At 35.2% G+C, this 24,361-nt stretch overlaps 1 protein-coding gene across 1 annotated transcript; it reads left to right on the top strand.

Moving 5' to 3' along the window:
• Positions 1 to 35: 35 nt before the first annotated feature.
• On the top strand, positions 36 to 6,322 carry LOC136067692 (histone-lysine N-methyltransferase, H3 lysine-9 specific SUVH6-like). The gene is made up of 6 exons (XM_065773901.1): positions 36 to 158; positions 255 to 308; positions 1,665 to 1,691; positions 2,435 to 2,453; positions 2,598 to 3,337; positions 3,950 to 6,322. The coding sequence occupies exons 1-6, from the start codon at positions 36 to 38 to the stop codon at positions 6,050 to 6,052; spliced, it is 3,066 nt and encodes a 1,021-aa protein (XP_065629973.1). The 3' UTR covers positions 6,053 to 6,322.
• Positions 6,323 to 24,361: the final 18,039 nt, after the last annotated feature.

A 24,361-nucleotide genomic window follows, 5' to 3' on the forward strand; every position in this document is an offset into this window, starting at 1 on the left:
TCCAAGTTCCAACCTGTGTCGAAAAATCCGAAGCCATGAATGTGGGGGCCTCCACTTCGCCGTTCAGCCCAAATATAGCTGACACCCTCGGTGATGTTATCATTTTCACCGCCGCTGGTGACCCCGTCTTCTTCAAGGACCTCTGGGATCAGAACCAGGTGTGTGTGTATGTGTTCATAATCTCACGCCCTTTCTTCGTTTCGCTTTTGGGTCTCATTTCTGAAGATTGGAGCTTAAGTTTTTTTGGCTTCCAGAGAATAGCTGTGGTTGCACTTTTGAGTTTTGAGGCACTTTGGATGCCCTTCCAGGTTATTACCAATTAGTCTCCACACTTGGTTGTTGGCAATACTTAGCTATTTTGGTTTTTCTCAAAGTTGGGAACTTGCTTCTGCTCTGAAAGAAGCGAAACCAAAATTCGACGCAGCTGGGGTCAAATTGGTGGCAATTGATGTTGGCCTGCCTCAATCCAACAAAAAATTGCTTCTCTCTTCATGAAAAATGAAATGAGTTTGTCCTCACAACAGATATTTGGTCAATCAATATTGGATATATTGAAGTTTCAATGACATAGTTGAAATGCCAACAAGGCTTTAGATTATAGAATAATGTTTCAGATTGGAGACATAATTGCCAATCTGATGCATCAGGCCAAGACATATTAAAATAATTTCTTCCCTAGTAGGATCGTGGCAGCAATCATATAGTGTCACCTCTATATAGGTCTGTGTAGCTGGCCAGATGCATATACTCTCTTGTGATTATAGGTATCTTATTTTTATTTATGTTGCTGGCCAATAGAACAAATAAAACTGTAATTAAATGGAATAAACGAATTGCATTAAATAGTGACCTTACTATATAGTGTTGGTCGTTGCATCTTCAAGAATATCTGCACTCTTACTACCCGGACGACGTACAACTCACTCAAGAATTCAAGTACCCATAAATATTCTGGAGAATGCAACATGTACATCAAACATGGTACACAAGTTGCAGAGTTGATCTCTTTGACAAGCTTAAAAATATGGGATGAAGCACCTATGGATCATAGATGCACAGTTGAAGCGGCTGATAAATCCCGAAAAAATATCCTCTCAATCAGTGATCCAAGCCTAAAAAATACTCCATTTGGAGGAAATGCTATACTTCTTGGAGGAGATTTCAGACAAATATTGCATGTTGTTTCAAATGGGAGAAGGCAAGATATTGTATTGGGCTCCATCAATAGATCACATTTATGGAATTATTGACAAGTTTTTCTCCTTACCAAAAACATGAGACTAGTGCCACAAACGCTCGGTGGAAGACTAGTCTCACATTTTGCCCTTGAAGGGCAAATTTCCATTGAGAAAACTTACTAAAAATTGTACATAATATTTTACCTTCAAAGTAAGTCTAGTGCCACAAACATTTTCACAATTTTATCACAACTTTGCTACATGGTGAGTTGGAAATGGTGAAAATAAAATAATGGGTCCATAATTTCATCACTCACGAGTCGCCACATAACAAAATTGTAATAAAATTATGAAAAAGTTTGTGACACTTAATCTTTGTACTGTCACGTCATCAACTCCCCAACTTCTTGTTGATTCCTTTGAAAACCCAAGTCAACTCTACTACTACGGTTTATCTTTATTCCTTTACTCCATAATCTTCCATAGAGGCTGTTTGTGCAAGAAGATTTTCAGGTAATTTTTCAAATTCAAGCAACGAAAATTGCCCAAAATTTTTATGCATGTGTGGAGGAGTTTCTTCAAATTTTAGGACTAATTTCAATATCTCTAAGAAATGGCTTAAAAGTCTATTTGGTTACTCAAAAATTAGAAGAAAATGAACGAATAGTTAGAAAGTTATATTATATTGTTTTTTGTTTGGGAACAGAGTCTATTAGGTTATTTTGTTAAGACCTTTGTTTATGTTTATTATTGATTACATTTATTATTATTATTATTATTATTGCATTTTCTTATATTTTGATATTTGTTAACTAATGTCGAAAGAAAAAATTGTTAACGGATATATACAAAACGGTGTCGTTCCATATAATAACACAGTAACGTCTTACGTGACATCAAACTAAAATTCTGTTCCAGTAGTCAGTGAGTTACAATCTGTGATGATTATATATAGATAAAAACTGTTACACGCACCCGGTTACAAACACAGCTTTGAACTCTTTAATGGCTTCCTTTACTTCAAATCCTTTCAATCTCATTCCAGTTCTTCTAGATACTTCAAATTACATTCCGTGGAGGTATCAGATTGCTTCCTATAATCTGCTCGGCTACGTGGGTGCATCTATTCCTTGCCCAGACAAATTCTTCAGAGATGAAACTGGAAAAGTAGTTAAAACTCCACACTTTGATCGATCGAACCAATGTGTTGAATCTGGAGATGGAATTGTGATGAAAAGCAATGATTCAATTTGAAGTTTTCCTTCAACGGTTCAGGTTTGCCTATCACTCATTCTGCTCAAACTTAGAAATGCCTCAATTGTGTCTCATACATTTGTTGAAGTTTGCCTTTTTTGTGGTTGTCTTGGTTTACTGATGGTTTTTTAGGTTGTTTTAGAGTGCTGTTTTGATTTGTTTTAGGAGTTGGAATGGAGGTTACGGAGAATACAGAGTCTCTTACATTGGTAAATAGTAGTCATTCTGTAGGGAGATTAGGAAAATTGCCATTGGAAAATGTTGGTTGTTCGTTTCGTACTGCTCCATCTAAGCCTAAGAGGCGTATGGTTTCTGCTGTTCGCGATTTTCCACTACGATGTGGACCGCTTGCTCTTCGAATCCAGTCTTCCGAGGTTTTAGAAACTTTGGTTCCCGCAAAGGTGCTCGAGCAAAAAAATGTGGTTGAATCTGTGAAAGATGAACCTGTTGAAATATACTCACTAGTGTCGGAAGCTTTGAATAAGGTAGTGCTGAGTGAACCTGTACAAGATTTGGAAGATGCAGCCTTTGATTTGTCGAAGATACATGTGGTAGGTGCTTCTGCTTCAGAGGAAGAGATGGTTTCACCAAGTAGTTTAAAATCATGTTCACCATCTGATGTTTCCACTGGCAGTGGTTTGAAGAAGACTATGGCTAAAACTTCTGCTCCACGAAGAACAGTTTCAGCCATCAGAGACTTCCCGCCCTTGTGCGGAAGAAATGCTCCACGTCTTAGTAAGGAAGAAAGTCTGGAAGTGCGTGCTTCTATGAAGAACAAGAGTTTGTGTCAAGATGAGTCCGATATAGATGACAGGCCCTTGGAAGAGATGAGAAAAGCTAATGTAAAGCAAATGGGAGAGGATGTTCAAGATGGATATGCACAGAAGAGTGAGTTATGGGGGAATGTTGCTTCTCTGAAGAACAAGAGTTTGTGTCAAGATAAGTCTGATGTGTATGACAGGCCTGTGGAAGAGACTAGAAAAGCTGATTTAAGGCGAATGGTAGAGGATGTTCAAGATGGGGATGAACAGAACAGTGAATTATCGGGGAAAGTTGCTTCTCTGAAGAACAAGAGTTTGTGTCAAGATAAGTCTAATTTGTATGACAGGCCTGTGGAAGAGACTAGAAAAGCTGATTTATGGCGAATGGTAGAGGATGTTCAAGATGGGGATGAACAGAATAACAAATTATGGGGGAATGTTGCTTCTCTGAAGAACAAGAGTTTGTGTCAAGATAAGTCTAATATGTATGACAGGCCTGTGGAAGAGACTAGAAAAACTGATTTAAGGCGAATGGTAGAGGATGTTCAAGATGGGGATGAACAGAATAGCGAATTATGGGGTAATGTTTCTATGATAACTGGAGACAAAATCAGGGCTAAATCTGATAGATGTGCTACTAAAGAAATCAGGAAGCAAGATGAATTTGGAATAGCTTCTAAGGTGAAGGTGGAACATGATGATACAAGAGAAAAGTGCACTAGACCTTCTTCTCAAACTGAAAGTAATCAACATCAGTCTGACCACAAGTCCAAGACAGTTGTTAAAATAGAATCTAGGGACATTGGAGGATTGGAGGAAAAAAAGGGGAAGGAGATTGTGGTTTATGAAAAGGACTCAAGTCTAAAGAGAAAGCTGTCTGATATATATGGTTATCAGATCCAATTGCAGGAGGATTTTGGCTGTTTGGAACCTGCGATGGAGAGTGCCATGGTGCAAGGTCTGATGGCTGTGCCACGTCGTTGTTGGAAGCAAGGTAAAGGGGTCTACAAACCATATACAGCTGGTGTTACAAGTCAAAGCATGGGAAACAAGCATAATTCTCTGCATCTTGGAAAATATGAGTCAGCTATCACAACAAAGGATAAAGCCGAAGGTTCTGGAGTGAAGTTAAAAACACATAAGCCATCTATTATAGAAAACACTGCTAATCATGGTATAAGTAAAATGGTTAGTAGAGATACGGGGGATTCTCTTGAGGATGATGATGAATGTAAAGACTTTTATGTGGCTCCAAGACCATGTAGTTTTGGTGTAAACTTTCCACACTTTGAACAGAGTGTAAGTGTTAAACATCATGACAGTGATGCAATTACCCGAAGCAAAGTGAGGGAGACACTGCGTCTGTTCCAAGCCATCTGTAGGAAGCTCTTACAGGAGGATGAAGCAAATGGGAAGGAACGAGGACGTGGCAATAGGAGGTTTGATTTACAAGCGTCAAAGATTCTTAAGGAGAACGGCAAATATGTTAATACTGGAAAACAAATCTTGGGATCTGTCCCAGGAGTTGAAATTGGTGATGAGTTCCATTACAGGATTGAGCTTAATATTATTGGCCTTCATCGCCAGATTCAAGGTGGTATTGATTATGTGAAGCATGATGGGTTAATCCTTGCAACTAGCATTGTAGCATCTGGGGGCTATGCTGATGATTTGGACAATTCAGATTCCTTGATTTATACAGGTCAGGGTGGAAATGTGAAGAGGTCATTTAAAGAACCTGAGGATCAGAAGCTTGCACGGGGAAACCTTGCTTTAAAGAGTAGCATGCAGGAAAAGAATCCTGTTAGGGTGATTCGTGGCTATGATTCAGAAGATGGAAAAACGTATGTTTATGATGGGCTATATTTGGTGGAGAAATGTTGGCAGGATTTGGGGCCGCATGGTAAGCTGGTTTTCAAGTTTCAGTTGGACAGAATTCCTGGTCAACCAGAGCTTGCTTGGAAAGAAGTCAAGAAGTCTAAAAAGTTCAAAATAAGGGAGGGTCTCTGCGTAGATGATATCTCTCAAGGGAAAGAGTTAATTCCCATTTGTGCTGTGAACACCATAGATGATGAGAAACCTCCACCGTTTAAATACATAACTAGCATGATATATCCCAATTGGTGCCGCCCTCTCCCTCCTAAGGGTTGTGACTGTACCAATGGATGCTCAGATTCTGAGAAGTGTTTGTGTGCAGTCAAGAATGGAGGAGAAATCCCATATAATCGTAATGGGGCTATAGTTGAAGCAAAGCCCCTGGTCTATGAGTGTGGTCCTTCTTGCAAGTGCTCTTCTTCTTGCCACAATAGAGTTTGTCAACATGGTATCAAGTTTCAGCTTGAAATTTTTAAAACAAAATCGAGGGGATGGGGAGTGAGATCCCTTAATTCCATCCCTTCAGGAAGTTTTATATGTGAGTATATAGGAGAGCTCCTTGAAGAGAAGGAGGCTGATCAAAGAACTGGTAACGATGAGTATCTATTTGACATTGGGAATAACTACAATGACAGCTCTCTTTGGGATGGACTCTCGTCCCTTATGCCTGATTCGCACGCAAGTTCCTGTGAAGTTGTGGAGGGGGATTGTGGCTTCACTATTGATGCAGCGCAGTATGCCAATGTGGGGAGATTTGTCAACCACAGCTGTTCTCCCAATTTGTATGCTCAAAATCTCCTTTATGATCACGAGGACAGAAGAGTTCCTCACATAATGTTCTTTTCTGCTGAGAACATTCCTCCCTTGCAAGAGCTGACATACTATTACAACTACACGATAGATCAGATTCGTGATTCGAATGGCAATATAAAGAAGAAAAGTTGCTTCTGTGGTTCCATAGAGTGCACCGGTAGGATGTATTGATGCAGCATAACTGGAGAAGGTTGGATTTATGAAGATCGTAAGTCATCAACAAGCTCCCGCCTCGACAAGGACTGTAAGTTACTTCTCTACCTCAAGGCTAAGGGTTGTGCCGCTGCTGATAAGGAAAAGGTGACCAAGTTCACTGCTGAGGATATCATCCAGAACGTTGATTAAATCGGTGAAAACTGATAACCTTTGTCCTAGATTTCCTCTTTCTCGTTTGTATTTTTTGCTTTCAGATCCTATTTTTATTGGCTTTTTGAGTATCTATCTATCTATCTTTTATTTTTATTTTTTTTTATTTTTTAAGTAAACTGATAGACGTACAATGACAAAGCAGAAATGAGAAATGAATTCGCTCAGCATCATTTCGTTTTCATTGCTGTTTAGTGAAGCTTATGTCTTGAACAGTTTGCTTAAATTCATTTCGAACATCGGGGGGGAAAGGGGCAAATTCACTCTCTTGAAATGATAAATTTATCATTTTTTTTTTGTTTGGAATATTCTAAGGAATATTGCATGATTTATCATTACTGACATTGTTTTGTATTGTTTTCGGATGTTTGATCATTGGTTTGGAATACCATTACTACCTGAGAACTTTTCTGCTTTGTTTTTAAGAATAATTGCACTATAAAATTATGAGAAAGTCTAGGGACACAAATTTTTCTCTGAGTTGCACCACTGTCAGGCCAGCCTTCCACCGAGGTCCGGTTAAAATCTCCCTCACTCCACATTTTTTTTTTGGTTATTTTAGATTTTAATGTTATCATTTGTAATGACTTTAATGTTACCATTTAAGAATATATTAATACAGGTATAGTGTGGGTTCGAAGTTATGTTGAAATTTTTAGAATTGTTGGTGGAAGTCTGTCCACGAAACAGCATCAAACAGAACCCGTATAGCTGTTTGATTATATTTTTGCAAATGAAAATTTTCAATTTTGACAGTTTTGAGCAAGCTATTAGCTTTGTGGTTGTTTTTTGTTTTTTGTTTTTTTTTTTAAATGAATATAATTTTTCTTTTTAATATGGAGAGATAGAAGACATCAAACACAATGAACTATGGAAGGACCGATATAAACCCACAAAGGCAGATCCTAGGAGAACAGCACCATCAAAAATGGCAGAGCTCATATATGGCCAAAAACCACCACCAACTGCTCCATCCTCTATTTTAAACCTTTATTTTTATTTATGTCTTCCTCTCATTTTTGTGGGTTTAGATTGAGTTTATGAAATTCACTTTTTTAAATTAAGTGTTGCTACTGGTGCTTTGTCTCATTCTTTTTATTATTTTCCTTAGAAGCATTTCAAGATGTTTTCTTGCCATTGCAATTGACTCTCTCTCGAAATATGTCTTTTGATCAAATTACGTTGCAGTATATACTTGGATATCTTCATTTGATACCACTAATTTTAGGTGATTTAAATGGAGGAACAACGTCTGGATCTCTTTTGAGACCGTAAGATCCTTAGGCCCCCCTTCTTTTGTTGATTATGATTTGTTTTGTTTTTGCATTTTGGATGTCCATGTACTTCAACCTGGCTCATGTATCATCAATTTTTATTTAGGAAGTTTGACATTAAATGGATTACTCCAAAAGCTAGCATTCACATCAACATGTGTATTTTACACATCTATTTTTACACTAAAAACCTACTTTTTCTATTTTACACATTCACTTTTACAAAACACCTACATCAATTCATTTATTTTACAAGTTTTTTCAATAAAATATACATTATACTCTATTTTTTTATTATTTCTCACCAACCAACTCTTACCAACTCTTTTAAATACGCGCCTCTCTCTTTCTCAATACCCATTGTCTGATTTCTCACTCTCTCACTCTCTCCATCTCTCTGGCCTTCCTCTTCCAGATCACAAAACACCACTCCGCTCCGCTCCGGTCATCTCTCTCCCTCTCGGTCATCTCTCTATACCCATCTATACCCATCTCGTCTCCCTCTCGGTCATCTCTCCATACCCATCTCGTCTCCCTCTCGGTCTCCCTCTCGGTCATCTCTCCATACCCATCTTGTCTCCCTCTCGATCTATCTCTCCACAGCTCCGATTTTTTCTAACTCCGATCCGCAAGCTAGTCTCCCTAGCTCCGATCAGGCTCCGATACACAGCTCCAATCTCCCTAACTCCGATCCACAAGCACCGGTCTTCCTAGCTCCGATCAGGCTCCGATCACAAGCACCGATCCACAGCTCCGATCTCCCTAGCTCCGATCCACAGCTTCGATCTCCCTAGCTCATGTATCTCTGTTTTTTTTTTTTTTTTTTTTTTAAGATCAATATCTACAACTTTCCTACTAAGATAATGTTATGATTAAATCTAAAATGTAATCACATATAACAACTAAGATAATCTTATAGATATTTACTCAATTAATAATATCATTAGAACTTCAACAGTCCTTATAAAAAACAGAGCACATACAAGGCACATAACAATCACAAAATTAGAGACATTTTGATTTGATTTGAACCAACCTAGTGTGGAACCAACCTAAAACCATATGTTTGTTTTTTAATCAGATCTTTTACATACATGCCACTTTCATTATCTTATTGGCCTTGTGAATATTTAAAATGCTCCTATCAATTGTTGGGGGATGGTGGCTGGCTCCCATGTTGAAGGTTTGGCTTCTATCATATATATGTACACTGACAAACACGTAACACACCAAGACACTAGCTTGTAAACTCAATCATCCACATGCTCTTTTGTTAGTAAGCAATATATTAAGTGTATCAACTAATGTTTTCTACGAACTTGAGGAAATCTTTTGGTGGAGGGATCACATGAGGCAGCAAGGCATGCAGCATCATTACCCTTGGTTTCTCTGCCATGGCCTAGGTATACATATTCATCTATTAGATTTCTAAGATATGATTTCAATTCATTTTGTAATTGGAATTTGTTTATTCTATTTTTTGTAAATTCATGGTAATGGATACACTTAAGCTAGCCATTCCTACCATTTATAATTTTACCGCCACATCTGTAACAATGCCTAGTAGGCCAGTTGTGCAATGTTCTTATACAATGTCCTATAAAATTCAAACAAAGTTGTAGAAGTTATCAGTTATCACATAACAATATTAAGAACACTATTTTTTCACACCCAAGCACATTTTCACAGTAATAATGGACTCTTCAAACATTTTCCAATTCATCAAGGGTTGCCCAAAACTGCCTTTATAAAAAAAAATTAGTTGCCCAGTCCACCAAAAAAAAAATTCACCAAACAAAAATACAAAGTGTTAAAAACCAGGTGGAGTGGGTTTTGGAAGAGAGAATGTAGGCTGTCCAAAATAAAGGGAGTGGGGATGGGATTCAAGAAAGACTTACTTTAGGACCAGTGGAGCATGCACTGAAGGACCATAAGCACCCACTGGCGGGCCATGCTCAACCGCCGGGCACAAATAAGAGAACCTGGCCCATGCCCAATACTGGACCAATAGTAAGCACCCACCTATCTGACTAGTGCCCCTATCGCTTGCCCTGCATAATTCTCGATACAACCATGCAAGGCAAGCACTTCCCCAACTATACATATGTGGGTTGTGAAGATCTTCCAACTGCTGTACCCACATTAGATGCACCCTATCGCCAGATTTGCCCCCAAATATTGTGTCCCCCAATAGCGCTAGGATGTAGCATCGTGTGTACTTATGCAAGTCATCCTCTTCAGTATTAGCCGGCAATGGACCAACAACTTGCTCCAAAAGTCGACTGATGAGAATCCTCTACCCATCTAATTGCTTATGCCGGTCTTGATTTATAGGTAGAAACCCGAGGAAGTCCCGGCACACCTCTGTCCAAATTTTCCGCGTGCTCCCTATTATAGCTTCACCATCAACAAGAAGCCCGAGAAGAACCTCGACATCCTGTAATGTGATGTTGACCTCACCATGTGGCATGTGGAAGGTGTGCGTCTCAGGTCGCCATCTCTCCACTAAGGCCGTTATCAACCCATGGTCAATCTCTCTACTCGGGATCCAGAGGAGTCCCTCCAAACCAAGTGCCTTAATGATGTTAATGACTTGGTCGTCCACCATTGGCTCTCGATTGGAGAACTCTGAACTACGGCTGCGGCAAGTAAAGGTCCCTGGATCCTGCACAGAACAAAACCATGGATTAATATTTGACAGCTGCAGCGTGTACATTGTATGAATTAAATGCATGTACATATTGCATAGAGATTTAGTGTTGCATCTTACCTGCCCATTCCAAATAGCTTCGGACCGATGGTTGGCCTACTATGTCAACACCACGCAGTCAATGGGTCCGGGCTCTGCATGGTTAATTCGTGCAGCATTTGCAGCAGCCATATTACACAAAAAAGGTAAGCAGTTAGCACGTAATAGATATTGATGAGCATATGATGAATTGATGAATTGATGAGCATATGATGAACTTGCTTTCTTCTAGTGGACAAACTTGTCCAACTAATGGAGACCAAGCTCGCTCAATTTCCGAAGGAAAAAAGGAATGGCACAATGGATGATCACAAAAGTAAAACTTTCGTTTCTCATGCAATTAAAGTGGTTGACTGATTTTTATTCTTATCAACAATGATTGCTCTATCGTCACTTTTTTGCCATGAAAAATAATGGAAGAAAGAGAGAAATAAATGAGATTTTTTTAGAATAAATTCCAATGCAACAACATCAATGTGGAGATGCAACAGATGTAATTGATGAAAAACAAGCTTCCTAAATAAAACAAGGTTTCAAGAAAATGAGCCACTTCCTAAATAACCAATAACATGTAATTGATGTGACATGTGGCGTTTAAGTACACATTGGGGTTATGTAACACACAGTTACACAAAACCACTAAAATGCAATCTAAAGCAATCTGCCTAATCCAAAACATCTGCAATTAATTTCTTCAAAATTTAAATTTTATAAATTTTTACGCATGTCTAAACTAGCTTATGAATAGTAACCATCCACAAAGATGGCTCTTGCTCCCAAACAAAATCCATAACCTCCATGCCACCCAACTAGTAATAAAATATTGGATGAAAAACAAGCTTTCCCTCATCCTAATGCTAAAAATAGCTTCAGCTGAGTTGGGACCATACTGTGTGTGCAATCTCATAGCCTTGACCGCATAAAACAATTACTAAAGTGATCATTTTGGTAACAAAGTCCATCTGTCCCAAGTACAAAAGCCTATGGTTTCAACCATTATACAATTATACATAGCCATAAAATTAGGATATCAACAGCAATCAAGCAAATTAAAAAATAAACATGATAGGTCTTAAAGTCTTCAGATATCAGTACTCCAACACGAGCAAATGTAATATTTTGGAAACCTAACTTGCTGTACTTCATTCTGCCACAGTATCTTGTTCCAAATGCAATATTCTATTGCGAATCTATTTGTGCTAATGATGCACATGATTAAGAAGAAAGGGGTTTCCTTTCAATTCAAGTTTTATTCTATACAATTGGAACTACCTGCAACCATTCAAACATGAATTCTTTTAGTGGTCATGCAAAACATTTTTCTCTATCTCTACCCTTTTGGATGGCAGAATATAGACACAGTCCTTCAATCTTCATCAATATGAGGGTATTTATTCTAATCCTTGGTATCCATTCAACTCATGCCTCATTGAAACTTAAACTCTGGTTCCAAAACTAGACATCATTATTATTAAGACCATTGTCTGTGTCTAGCTAGAAACGTGAATAATAACAAATCAATTAAAAGCGAAGCAACACATTTGCACCCACATTCAAAAAGGAGCAACATCATTGCAATCACCGGAAGCATGTCTCCTAGATTTAAACTAAGTTAGGCTAAACTTTCTCAACCTTGTCCTAAAACTCTTATAAGAATTGATAGAAATCTTTATAAGAGCCAGTTCAAGAATAAAGCAACAAATTCTAATGTTATTTTCTGAACTGAGAATGTGAAAGGTTAGATGGCACGAGGCCCACAACACATGATAGAAATCTTTATAAGAGCCAGTTTTTCTTTTTTTCCCTAAGATTTCGTAATTGAATCTCTGTTAATAGTTGTACTTTCGTGAAAAATCATGTTAGGTTTCTCACCAGGTTTGCTTTGTTGTAATTGATTGAATTGTAATGATAGGAATATACTACTGTGCAAGCAGTGTTTCGTAAATGTAGCTCTATATACATGTTTTGAGTTTGTCTATTTATGCCAATTTTTACATTTTTGTTATTTGAAATTCCTTAATTATGTGTTCTTTGGCTTCGACCACCAAAAGATTTGTTTGTTCGATGTGAAAACTATGTTTTGAGGTGATCTGACTGAAGACTTAATGAGAAAAGTAGCTAAAACTAGGGGTGGCAAAATTTGACACGACCCGCGAACCCAACACGACTAACCTTTTAAAACAGGTCATGGGTTGAGGCTAAATGGGTTCGGGTCATATTCGGTCGACACGGCTAACCCGTTTAATAAACGGGTTGTGTTCGTGTTTAACATGTGAACCCGTTTGACCTGTTGACCCGTTTAGGTAATAAATGTATAAATTTTGTTATTTTGCTTAATTTTTTGTTGTAATTATATGTTTATTAATATTTATGATTGTAATTGTATTTTAATTTTAGATATATAGAAATTAATAATAGATATTTAGATCATGTATGACCCATTAATCAAACAGATTATTAGTATTAATTTTTACATGACTTATTAATTAAATAGGTTAAACGTGTCGGGTGGGTCAACCTGTTTAATAAACAGGTCGGGTTAGGGTTGAGGATTCTTGACACGTTTACTAAACAGGTCGGGTTCGGGTCAACCCATATAGCAGAGTACTTATGGCTCGACACGACACGAACCCGACCCGCGAACACGAATCGACACCTCTAGCTAAACCCTTTTTTTCATATTCTAGCTAGTTATGTGCATATTAATTTGTACAACAGTTGACTGATGGGTTTGCTTTTCATATTTATTGCTTAGAAGTAATAATAACAAAAGAACAAGAACAACGACAACCGAAGTAATACCGACAACACCACATCGAGTCTGGTAAGTTCTTTCACACTATTAAATTAACTATATATTCAGACTCGTCTCATCATGTCTATAATCGCTTTGCTCTACCTATGTCGTTTTTCTTTACACCTTATTGGGAGACCATATAGCCATATGCGAAAATATGACGTGCTATAATACAAAATTTTAGCAGGTGCACCAAATTAAAAGCTTTGAGGACAAACGGGGTTAGAGCCTCCCATAAAATAACGTGCTACAAAATGGTTTATGTACTTTTAACAAACTTTCTTTGATGAATAGTTTGCGTTAATAAATGATCTTGTTGGGTACAGAAGGAAAATACGTAAGCAATTTCTAAGTAGATCGATCCGTGGACTTTTCATTGGTCAGAACGTAAGTATTAATTTGATGCAAAAGTACGGACAAAATGGGTAATTAGCCATAATTACCCAACTATATAGTTAGTTGGCCCGGTTCGGAAAGAATATTAATTAGTAGCATCTCGAGTCTCAAAGACTCGAATTTTGCGCTCATACCTCGACTCTTTGAGGCTCGGTTTTTGTAGTTTGACCTGGTGTGATTCCACGTGGCGTCCAAATGAAACTCGAGTTTCTGAGACTCGAGGTCCGCGTAGACGCCATCTGGCGCTGACGTGGTCGTCCACATGGTAATTAACGCCACCTGGCTCTGACTAGTCGGTCCACAAGGACCTCGAGTCTCTGAAAGTCGATTTTAATAGGGGTTTTTCAAATTAAACGCTCTCGCACAGTCACTCTCCACTCTCACTGACCCTCTCTCGTCTTCTCTCACTCACCCTCTCTCTATCGCACACTGAACCTCAGCCTCACCTCAGCCTCTCTCTCTCCCTCACTCACTCACTGCCTTCTCTCCGTCATCGTCTTCTCTGGCTCACCATCTTCTCTCGCTCACTTGCTCACCCTCTTACTGGCACCCTGAACCTCAACCTCTCTCACTCACTCACCCTCTCCACTCTCGCTCACTCACCGTCTCCTCTCACTCACCGTCTTCTCTCACTGACCCTGTTCTCGTACTCACTGTTCTCTCACTCAGTTCTCCACGATTTTAGATTCATCGCCTTNTTCTCTCAAACTAAACAAAAAGGTGAGTCGCTTTGTACAAAGTGTTACTGTTTGGTTGACGAAATTTTTTCCTATTTTGGTTTCTATATTGAATTTCTAATAGAAGTGTTAAAAATTGCTTTATTGTTTTTTGAGTTTGAATTGGTTTGTGGGTTTGATGATTTTTGTTTTTTTTTTTTTTTTGGGTTTTGTTTTTGCGCTGTGTTCTGAAGTTTATTGCATTGGGGATGACAATGCTCTTGGTTAAGCTTATTGCCTTTGTTCTGAAGTTTATTGCGCTTTGTATCTTGCACATATGTTAAGCTTATTTGCAACTAGATATTAATTTATACAACCATTTGAAAATCTCAGTATGCCATATATATTATTGCTAAATTTTATTGGGGGCATCCTCTTGGTTGTCATAGATATTTGTAATGTCTCATCAGTATACTAGGCATGGTTGGTTAGCTGTATTTTAGTAAAGCTGGAAATGAAATAACTTGTTTTTTGGTGGGTGTTAGATTTCTAAATCTTAAGTAATGAAAATAGAATATTGACAATACTGGAGACTTGTTACATCATGTGTTGTGGGCCTCGTGCCATCTAACCTTTCACATTCTCAGTTCACAAAATAACATTAGAATTTGTCGCTTTATTGTTGCAAATGTACTTTACTGCATTTTTCTAAGTAGTTTTACTTCAAGATAGTTTCGGAATGGGTTAGTTTAGACCCCATCTTCCTTATTTTGCATTATGCACATAATCACAAACTCAATTAACCTAGTTGTCAATTATCATCGAACCATGGTTATTTGTTATGTCTCAGCTCAATTCCTCTTCATTGAGGCATTACCAAACCTTAATTCTTCAAACACAAATCAGGTAAAATCCTTGAGGCAAGATTAGCACATAGCCTCAATTTTTTTTAATGAATAAAGATTTCTATCATTGAATAAGGAATGTGAATGTGATCTTTACTGTTAGCATAAAATATAAATGCATTAATATATAATAAAGGATAACTGTCTATAGCACACGTTATATATAACTTCAAATTCTTTCATATTTCATTCTCAAAAAAAAAAAAAAAAATTTCTTTTATATTTATTATAAAAAAGAATTTGAGAGATGGTCTAGCAATGAGTATTAATCTAAATTTATTAGCAGTAGAAATTGAGATTGATGCTACGTACTTTTTGATTGGGTTGCTGGTTCTCATTGTAGTAATTTACAGCATACAACTTTTGTTATGAATTGCGGAAATCTCCTCAGCCAAATACTATAGGTAATGATTAAGAACTGCTTCCGCGAGAAAAATTAATGTACAAATGCTATGGCTAGAAAATGATCAGATCTAAGCCAGGATCAAAGGCCACTCCATGTTGAAGCTAAGGTGATCACCTGACCACTTGATCTGAACAAAAATAATTATTATATATAAATTTTAAAAATTTATGACTTTTTTACCTTTAAAAAAAATTTATGACCGCCCTAAATTTCTTTAGGTTCAACATAATTAAACTTTGGACAAAGTCTAGCAACAAACTTATTGGTGGTAGACTAAAGCTATAATTTCACTTAATATTTTTTTATTGGCTGTGAATTTTAACAAATCTACCATTGAATTACATTTCCTTCTTATATCCTTCATGCTTACAAAATTTCAATAAGATTAAAAATTATATTATCAATCAAATATTTAAATTTTGAGTTTTTATAGTCTAAAATTATACATAAAAAATAAGTTTATAGATTGAATAATAAATAACATCTGATTGGAATAAAATTTGACATGTGTTTTAAAAACATAAAAAACATGCAATTCAACAGTTATATTTTAAAAATATACAGTCATTTTAATTTGTTTAGTGAGAGTTGTAGCCTTAGAATACAATTAAATTTGCAGTCAAACGTTGTGTTGGATATTTTTATAAAAAAATATTATATTTATTTTAATACTCATTTATGTGTATCAATTATCTCTTAATGTCAAATACGTTGATTGCTAAATTTTGAAATTCAAATATAATTCAAAATTTGAATAGTTTTTGTCAATGGTTTTAATCAAGAAATTTATGAACATTAACGTGATATTAATACCATAATTTCCAGCATATTTGGTTTTATTACAAATATATACTTTCCATTCTAAACGTTTTGTATTCAAATGTTCTTATTTAAATATGACATAATAGTGTCATATATAGAAGATTTTTCAAACTTAAATGTACCGCTATTGCTAAATTATTTTATGTTATAATAAGTTACCATATATATAAACAAGTATTTACTATTTGGTTTAATGGAAAGTGGTCAAACCAGCTAGCAATTTTTTGTAATATATATATTCTGAAACTTTCAAAAGGGTATTTTAATAAAGTTCAGCCATGTTAACTATGGGCCATTAAAAACATAGCATTATGACATATTTCCCTTGTTCTCAACGTATAGATTTGGCAAAGGCATGTTTGTTGACCGGTTTATATAATATATATATATATATATATATGTAAAGTTTTAAAGATAGCAAACGCTTTTAGGTTTTGGCTAAGGACAAGCAACATGTCTGGCTCTATATATATGGAAAGAAATAAAAGTTTCATACATACACATTTTTATTTTTGAATTAGAAAGCTACAAACTTTTCAAAAATATTTTTTTTATTGTCCTAAACACTTACCATCTATTGCTTCTTATTGCTCAAAAAAAAAAAAAAATTTCTATCTTTTACAAAATTTTCCAGGAAAAGAAAGTACTATAGAGAGCTTATATCCTACGAGCAGTGTAGGCTCGCAAGGATAATCGGCAAATGTGGCTGCGTTGTTATATCTTGGGGACAACGTGCAGAAACTATTTGTCTAACTATATTGAATATACCGTAAACGGCACGGTTTGTCTCAAGACAGTGACTTATGGCATGTTTGGATGTTTAAAAAAGGAGGGGGAGTAGAGTAGAGGGAGGGAGAGTAATGCAATTACCTTGTTTGGAAGTTTTTTAAAGAATGAGGGTAAGGGGTTTGGAGGAGTTTGGAGGGGTTTGGACTCCCTCTAGCCCCCCAATTTTAATTCCCCCAATTGGAGAGATTTGGAGGGGGAGTAGAGTACATAAACTATTGACCAAGTAAATTACCTAATTTACCCTTATTATATTAACAAAATTACACAAGGGGAATGGCTAATTACTCCCTTCCCCCTTACTAATTTTAAAAACATCCAAATAAGGTGGAGGTGAATCATTCTCTTCTACTCTCCTCCCCACTACTCCCCTTCCCTCTACTCCCCTCTACTCTCCTCCCTCCCTAAACTTCCAAACAAGCCATTAGTCCACGCCTCATCTCTGCCACATTTTTTTGATAAAATCAAATTGTGTAATTTCCAAGGAATATTCAAGTATTATCTCTCCTTTATTTCCAATAATTTGAGACAAATCGATATGGAGAACACAAAATCATCATTGGAAAATAGTAATGTTATGTCTAATTCCTCTGGAGCAGGTGATCTTAATAGGTCATTCCGCTTCTGTGGTGTTAACTTTAAGAGGTGGAGACAAAAGACTTTATTTTATCTTACTCTCTTGAATATGGCTTACGTGTTAACTAAGAAAAAACCAAAGAAAAAGAAATTCTGAACAATTGACTGAAGAAGAACTTTCTCAACACGAAAAAGATGTTAAGAAATGGGATAAGGATCATCTTTACTATAGAAATTATTTACTTAATTGTCTTTCTGATGATTTATATGATTGTTATGATCAAGCTTGCAAATCAGCCAAAAAGATATGGAAGGTATTGAATCAAAAATATTATACAGAGGAAGCCGGATCTAAGAAATATGCATGTTGCCGATTTTTCAAGTTTCAAATGGTTGAAGGCAAGTCTATGGTGGAACAATCCTATGAACTCCAAATGATTTCACAAGATGTTTGATCTGAAGGCATTTGAGTAGATGAACAAATGCAAGTTTTAGCCATCATTGACAAGTTGCTTGAATCTTGGAAGGAGTTTGCCAAAGTCCTGAGACACAAGCAAAAAGAACTCTCCATTGAATCCCTTATCACCTGTTTGAGAGTGGAGGAAGAGGCAAGGAACCAAGACAAAGTTGTTGAACTCCATGGAGCAAATGGTCCTAAGGTAAATTTTATCTCTTCAAATGAAAACATGCCAAAAGCCAATGCAAAAAATAATGACTATGTAAGGCCTAAGAAAAGAAATTTCAAACGTAGGCCAAATGGAAATTAGCCTCAACATAAGACCCACTCTAATCAAAGAAAGAACTTAGCACACCATCCTAAGCATGCTCCAAATAATGGCAGCCACACTAATAATAGCAATTGTGCATGTTTTGTATGTGGAAAGCCTGGACATTCGACTAGAAATTGTCGTTTTCAAAAACATGGGCCTATGGCTCAAGCCAATGTCATTGAAGAGCCTCTTGTGGCTATGGTTACCGAGATTAATATTCTAAGGCTTAGGAGGGTGGTGGATTGATTTTGGGGCAACTAGACATGTTTGTTATGATAAAAATTGGTTCAAGACCTACACCATCTTGGATGAGAAAAAGAAAATTATGCTTGGTGATTCTCATACCATTGAAGTTGTGGGTATTGGAGAGGTGCTTCTCAAATTTACTTATGGGAGAGAAGTCAATCTCAAAGATGTCTTTCATGTTCCTAACATTAGAAAGAATCTAGTTTCTAGTTTTTTGTTGAATAAGGCTAGTTTCAAACAAGTCTTTGAGGCTGATCAATATGTACTCTCTAAAAAGGGCATGTTTGTTAGCAAAGGCTATGCTTGTGATGACATGTTTAAACTTAATGTTGAGATGAATGAAAATTCAAGTTTTGCTCATATTGTTTCTTGTATGAATGTTTGGCATGGTAGATTATGTCATATTAATAATAAATCTATGAAAAATATGAGTGGTTTAGGTTTAATTCCTAAACTTGAAAATGAACTTGAAAAATGTGAAATTTGTAGCATGACTAAAATTACTCAAAAGCCTCATAAATCAATTGAAAGAAATACTGAATTACTAGAGCTTATCCATCGTGATATTTGTGAATTTGAAGGACATTTGACACGTGGAGGTAATCGGTATTTTATAACCTTTATAGATGATTTTTCAAAATATTCATATGTCTATCTTATGAAAAATAAAAGTGATGCTTTTGAAAAATTATCAATTTTCTTAAAAGAAGTTGAGAATACTTTTGATAAAAAGGTTAAAAGGTATAGAACTGATTGAGGAAAGGAATATGATACTCTTGGTCTCAATAATTATATTCAATCTCTTGGTGTTGTTCATGAGACTACTGCCCCTTATTCTCCATCTTCTAATGGAGTTGCTGAAAGTAAAAATAGTACTCTTATAAATTTAACTAATGCTATGTTTGTTAGTTCTGGGGCTCTTAAATATTTTTGAGGTGAAGCTGTTTTAACTGTAAATTTTGTTTTGAATAGAGTATCTCATAAAAAGACTTTTTTAACTCCTTTTGAATTATGGAAAAAAATATAAACCAAATCTGAATTTTTTCAAAGTTTGGGGTTGCTTAGCATATGTGAGGCTACCTGATCCTAAAAGACCTAAACTTGGGGTAAAGGCTTCTACATGTGCATTTTTGGGTTATTCTTTATATAGCACAACTTATAGATTTTATTATATTGATAATAATACAATAATTGAATCTAGAAATGCAATTTTTCATGAAAATAAATTTCCATTTAAATATAAAAATAGTGGGGGGTTTTGAACAATAAGAGAAATTTGAATGTTCAACATCTAAGTCAAGAGATGTTAATGAATATGAGATTGAACCTAGGAGGAGTAAAAGACCTAGAATTGAAAAGGTTTTTGGTCCTGAATATTGTGTATAATTTACAAGGTGACCCTACTTCTTTAGAAGAAACTTTATCTTCTCCTGATTTAGGTTTTTGGAAAGAAGTCATTAATGATGAGATGGATTCTATCATATCTAATAATACTTGGAAACTTGTAGATTTACCTCCAGGTTGTAAAATAATTGGATGTAAATGGGTACTTAGAAGAAAATTAAAACCTGATGGATCTATTGAAAAATTCAAAGCAAGGCTTGTAGTTAAAGGTTTTAAACAAAAAGAAGGTATTGATTTTTTCGATACTTTTTCTCCTGTTACTAAAGTTACGTCTATTAGATTATTGATTGCTATAACAGCTATTCATAATTTGATGATACATAAAATGGATGTAAAGACAGCATTTCTAAATGGAGATTTAGAAGAAGAAATCTACATGGACCAACCAGAAGGTTTTATAATGCCAGGTAATGAGCACAAGGTATGTAAATTATTAAAATCTTTATATGGTTTAAAACAAGTACCTAGACAGTGGCATGAGAAATCTGATCAATGTTTGCTTTCTAATGGCTTTAAAACAAATGAAAGTGACAAATGTATATATTAAAAAACTTTTGACGATGCTCATGTTATAATTTGTTTATATGCTAATGATCTTCTAATTTTTGGTCCTAATATTGATATTATAAATGCTGCCAAAATGCTTCTTAAAAATAAATTTGATATGAAAGACTTAGAAGAAGCTAATGTGATTCTTGGCATGAAAATTTCTAGAACTTCAAATCGCATATTTGTAGAGCAATTTTATTATATAGAAACAATTTTGAAAAAATATAATTACTTTGATTGTAAACCTGCAAGTATTCCTTTTGACTCTAGTGTGCATCTTTTTCCTACTAAAGATGAAAATGATATTTACAATGAAAAGGAATATGCTAGTATTATTGGTAGTCTTAGATATGCTACTAATTGTCTGGACCTGATATTGCTTACGCCGTAGGAGTTTTAGCAAGATTTACTAGCAAACCTAATTTTAAGCATTGGAATGCCATGACTCAATTAATGAGATATTTAAAAAGAACTGCGCACTATGGTTTGTTATATCAAAGATATCCTACTGTTCTTGAAGGATATAGTGATGCTAGTTGGAACACCTTATCACGTGATTCTTTGTCTACCACTGGCTATGTATTTACAATAGGTGGTGGAGCAATAAGTTGGAAATCTAAAAAACAACAGATTATTGCTAAATCCACCATGGAGGCAGAATTAATTGCCTTATCTTCAGCTAGTGAAGAAGCGGGTTGGTTACGAGATTTATTATTTGAAATTCCCATGTGAGAGAAACCTATTTCACCCGTCTTAATTCATTGTGATAGTACTACCACTATTGGTAGAGTGTGCAATAAATACTATAATGGTATATCCAAATCTATTAGAAGAAAACACAGTAATGTGAGATCATACATAAACAATGGTACCATAAATGTTGATTATATTAGTACAAATGATAATATTGCGGATCCGTTAACTAAAGCTCTAGCTAGAGAAAAGATCTGGATAGCATCGAGCGGGATGGGACTTAAGCCCAAAGAAGAATAAACTACCTATGAGGATACCCTAGCTAGGGATTAGAGATCTCAAGAACTAGGTTCAAAGGGAAAAACTAATCATAGAGTAGTTTGATTAACATGCATTAAATATATGTATGAGTAATAATACTCATGTCCCTCCCTATGGTGTGTGTGCATGTATCTTGTAACGTTATATAGGATGAGTTTTTATTTATTAAAAAAAAAAAACTTTTAATGTGGACTATAGCTCTTTATAAGTGGGATGTTAGAGTTACAAGAACATCCTTGATAGTCACACCTAAGTGAGCATGGAAGTGAGGCCGCTTCCTTTGAGAATGGGGTTAGTTCTCTAAATAGCTCATGGATGCTGGGATAAAGCACAAGGCCGTAATGTGCTGGCTTAAAAGCTCATAGTAGAGTATTGGAATATTATGTGTATGATGTAATGTTTTGTATCCATAGAAAAAATTATAATTCAAGACTTAGATCACTATTAACTTTGGAACAATGTTGCTGAAACACTAAATGAAGGTTCAAGCCATTGGCACTCCCATTGTGCATAATGTTCTACTTAACCCAGAAAATTTTCTTATATATATATTTACCTATTTATTTTTATAAAAATAAGTGGGGGATTTTGGATATTTTTATAAAAAATATTATTTTTATTTTTATACTCATTTATATGTATCAATTATCCCTTAATGTCAGATACGTTGATTGCTAAATTTTGAAATTCAAATATAATTCAAAATTTGAATTGCTTTTGTCAATGGTTTTAATCAGGAAATTTATGAACATTAACGTGATATTAATACCATAATTGCTAGCATATTTGGTTTTATTACAAATATATACTTTCCATTCTAAACGTTTTGTATTCAAACATTCTTATTTGAATATGACATAATAATGTCATATATGGAAGATTTTTTAGCACTTAAATATACAGGTATTGCTGAATTATTTTATGTTATAATAAGTTACTATATATATACAAGTATTTACTATTTGGTTTAATGGAAAGTGGTCAAAACAGCTAGCAATTTTTTGTAATATATATATTTTGAAACTTTCAAAAAGGTATTCTGATAAAGTTCAGCCACATTAACTCTGGGCCATTAAATACATAGCATTATGACATATTTCGGACAAAATGGGCTTTTGTCCTTTTTGGGAAAATTAATTAGCTTTATACTCCCTTCCCAAACTAAGTAAGGAAATGCCTCTCTTTTAAAACTCGATTTATGATAAATCGAGTTAGAAAAAAACAATTATGAAGCCCTATAGTGGCGTTTTAATGAACCTATAGTGACATTTTTAAGACCTATAGTGATGTTTTTTAACTCGGCTTTAATGAAATTGAGTTATAGGCAATTTTTTTTTCACCTATAACTCGATTTCATTGAGGTCGAGTTAAAAAACTTTACTATAGGCTCTTTAAAACGCCACTATAAAGTCTAACAGAGTTTTAAAAAAGGGGCATTTCCTTACTTAGTTTGGGAAATGGGGTATAAAGCTAATTAATTTGCCCGAAAATGGCAAAAGCCCATTTTGTCCGACATATTTCCCTTGTTCTCAACGTATAGATTTGGCAAAGACATGTTTGTTGACCGGTTTATATAATATATATATATATATATATATAAAAGAAAGCTATTGATCACACATTGATTTCAATAATGTTATGATCATTTAAAGTTTTAAAGATAGCAAACGTTTTTACTTTTTGGCTAAGGATAAACAACATGTCTGGCTCTATATATATGGAAAGAAATAAAATTTTCATACATACACATTTTTATTTTTGAATTAGAAAGCTGCAGGCTTTTCAAAAACAATTTTTTATTGTCCTAAGCAATTATTATCTATTGCTTCTTATTACTAAAAAAAAAAAAAAATTCTATATTTTACAAAATTTTCTGGGAAAAGAAAGTACTATAGAGAGCTTATATCCTACGAGCAGTGTAGGCTCACAAAGATAATCAGCAAAAGTGGCTGGACTGTTGTATTCTGGAGACAACGTGGAGAAACTATTTGTCTAACTATATTGAATATACCATAGATGACACGATTTGTCTCATTCTTGACTTGGTCAAAGCCTTATCTCTGTCACATCTTTTTGGTAAAATCAAATTGTATAATTTTTAAGAAAAATCCAAGTATTATCTCTCCTTTATTTCCAACACATTGCTCTTAAACTTTAGTCTTCTTAATAATATATTAGACCCTTACAAATAAAAAGGAAAAGTCTAAGAAATTTTTTTATTGAACCAAAATTTTGAAAGACATATAATTTGCAGCATTAATAATAATACTATCATGCAAAAATTTTAAAATAAGATCGTAGAAGAAAATTGTAGGACTTTATATATTTGGACGTGTTTTTCTTGTTAAAATATGAAGTTCTCTGGAAAAAAATTCCTGGAGGCCATTGACTAGGATTTTGTTATTTTTCATAGTCTCCTTGCCCATTTTTTGCTTCATTGCGACAGGTGTTGTCCTCCTAACTATGTTTTATCTGCTTTAGTCTTTAAAGACATGTATTTACCAAGAAAAAAAAAAAAAGGAAAAAAAAGTTACTGAGAAATTCCACCTCATAATTACCATGTACCACCTAAGGAAAAACCAGGGAATGGACGAAATTTCCCTTCCCTCACTAATCAATTTCAGCTTTAGACCAATATTATTATATTATTATTATTTTTGGCCCTTCACCAACCTCCCTTTTTCATGACACGTGCTCTCAGCATGGCCACTCATGCAAAATCCCTATAAATACCAAGCAAAACCTTCACATTATTCCATATATA

This window comes from Quercus suber, unplaced genomic scaffold, assembly GCF_002906115.3.
Source record: "Quercus suber isolate HL8 unplaced genomic scaffold, Cork oak 2.0 scaffold_82, whole genome shotgun sequence".
Taxonomy (NCBI): Eukaryota; Viridiplantae; Streptophyta; class Magnoliopsida; order Fagales; family Fagaceae; genus Quercus; species Quercus suber.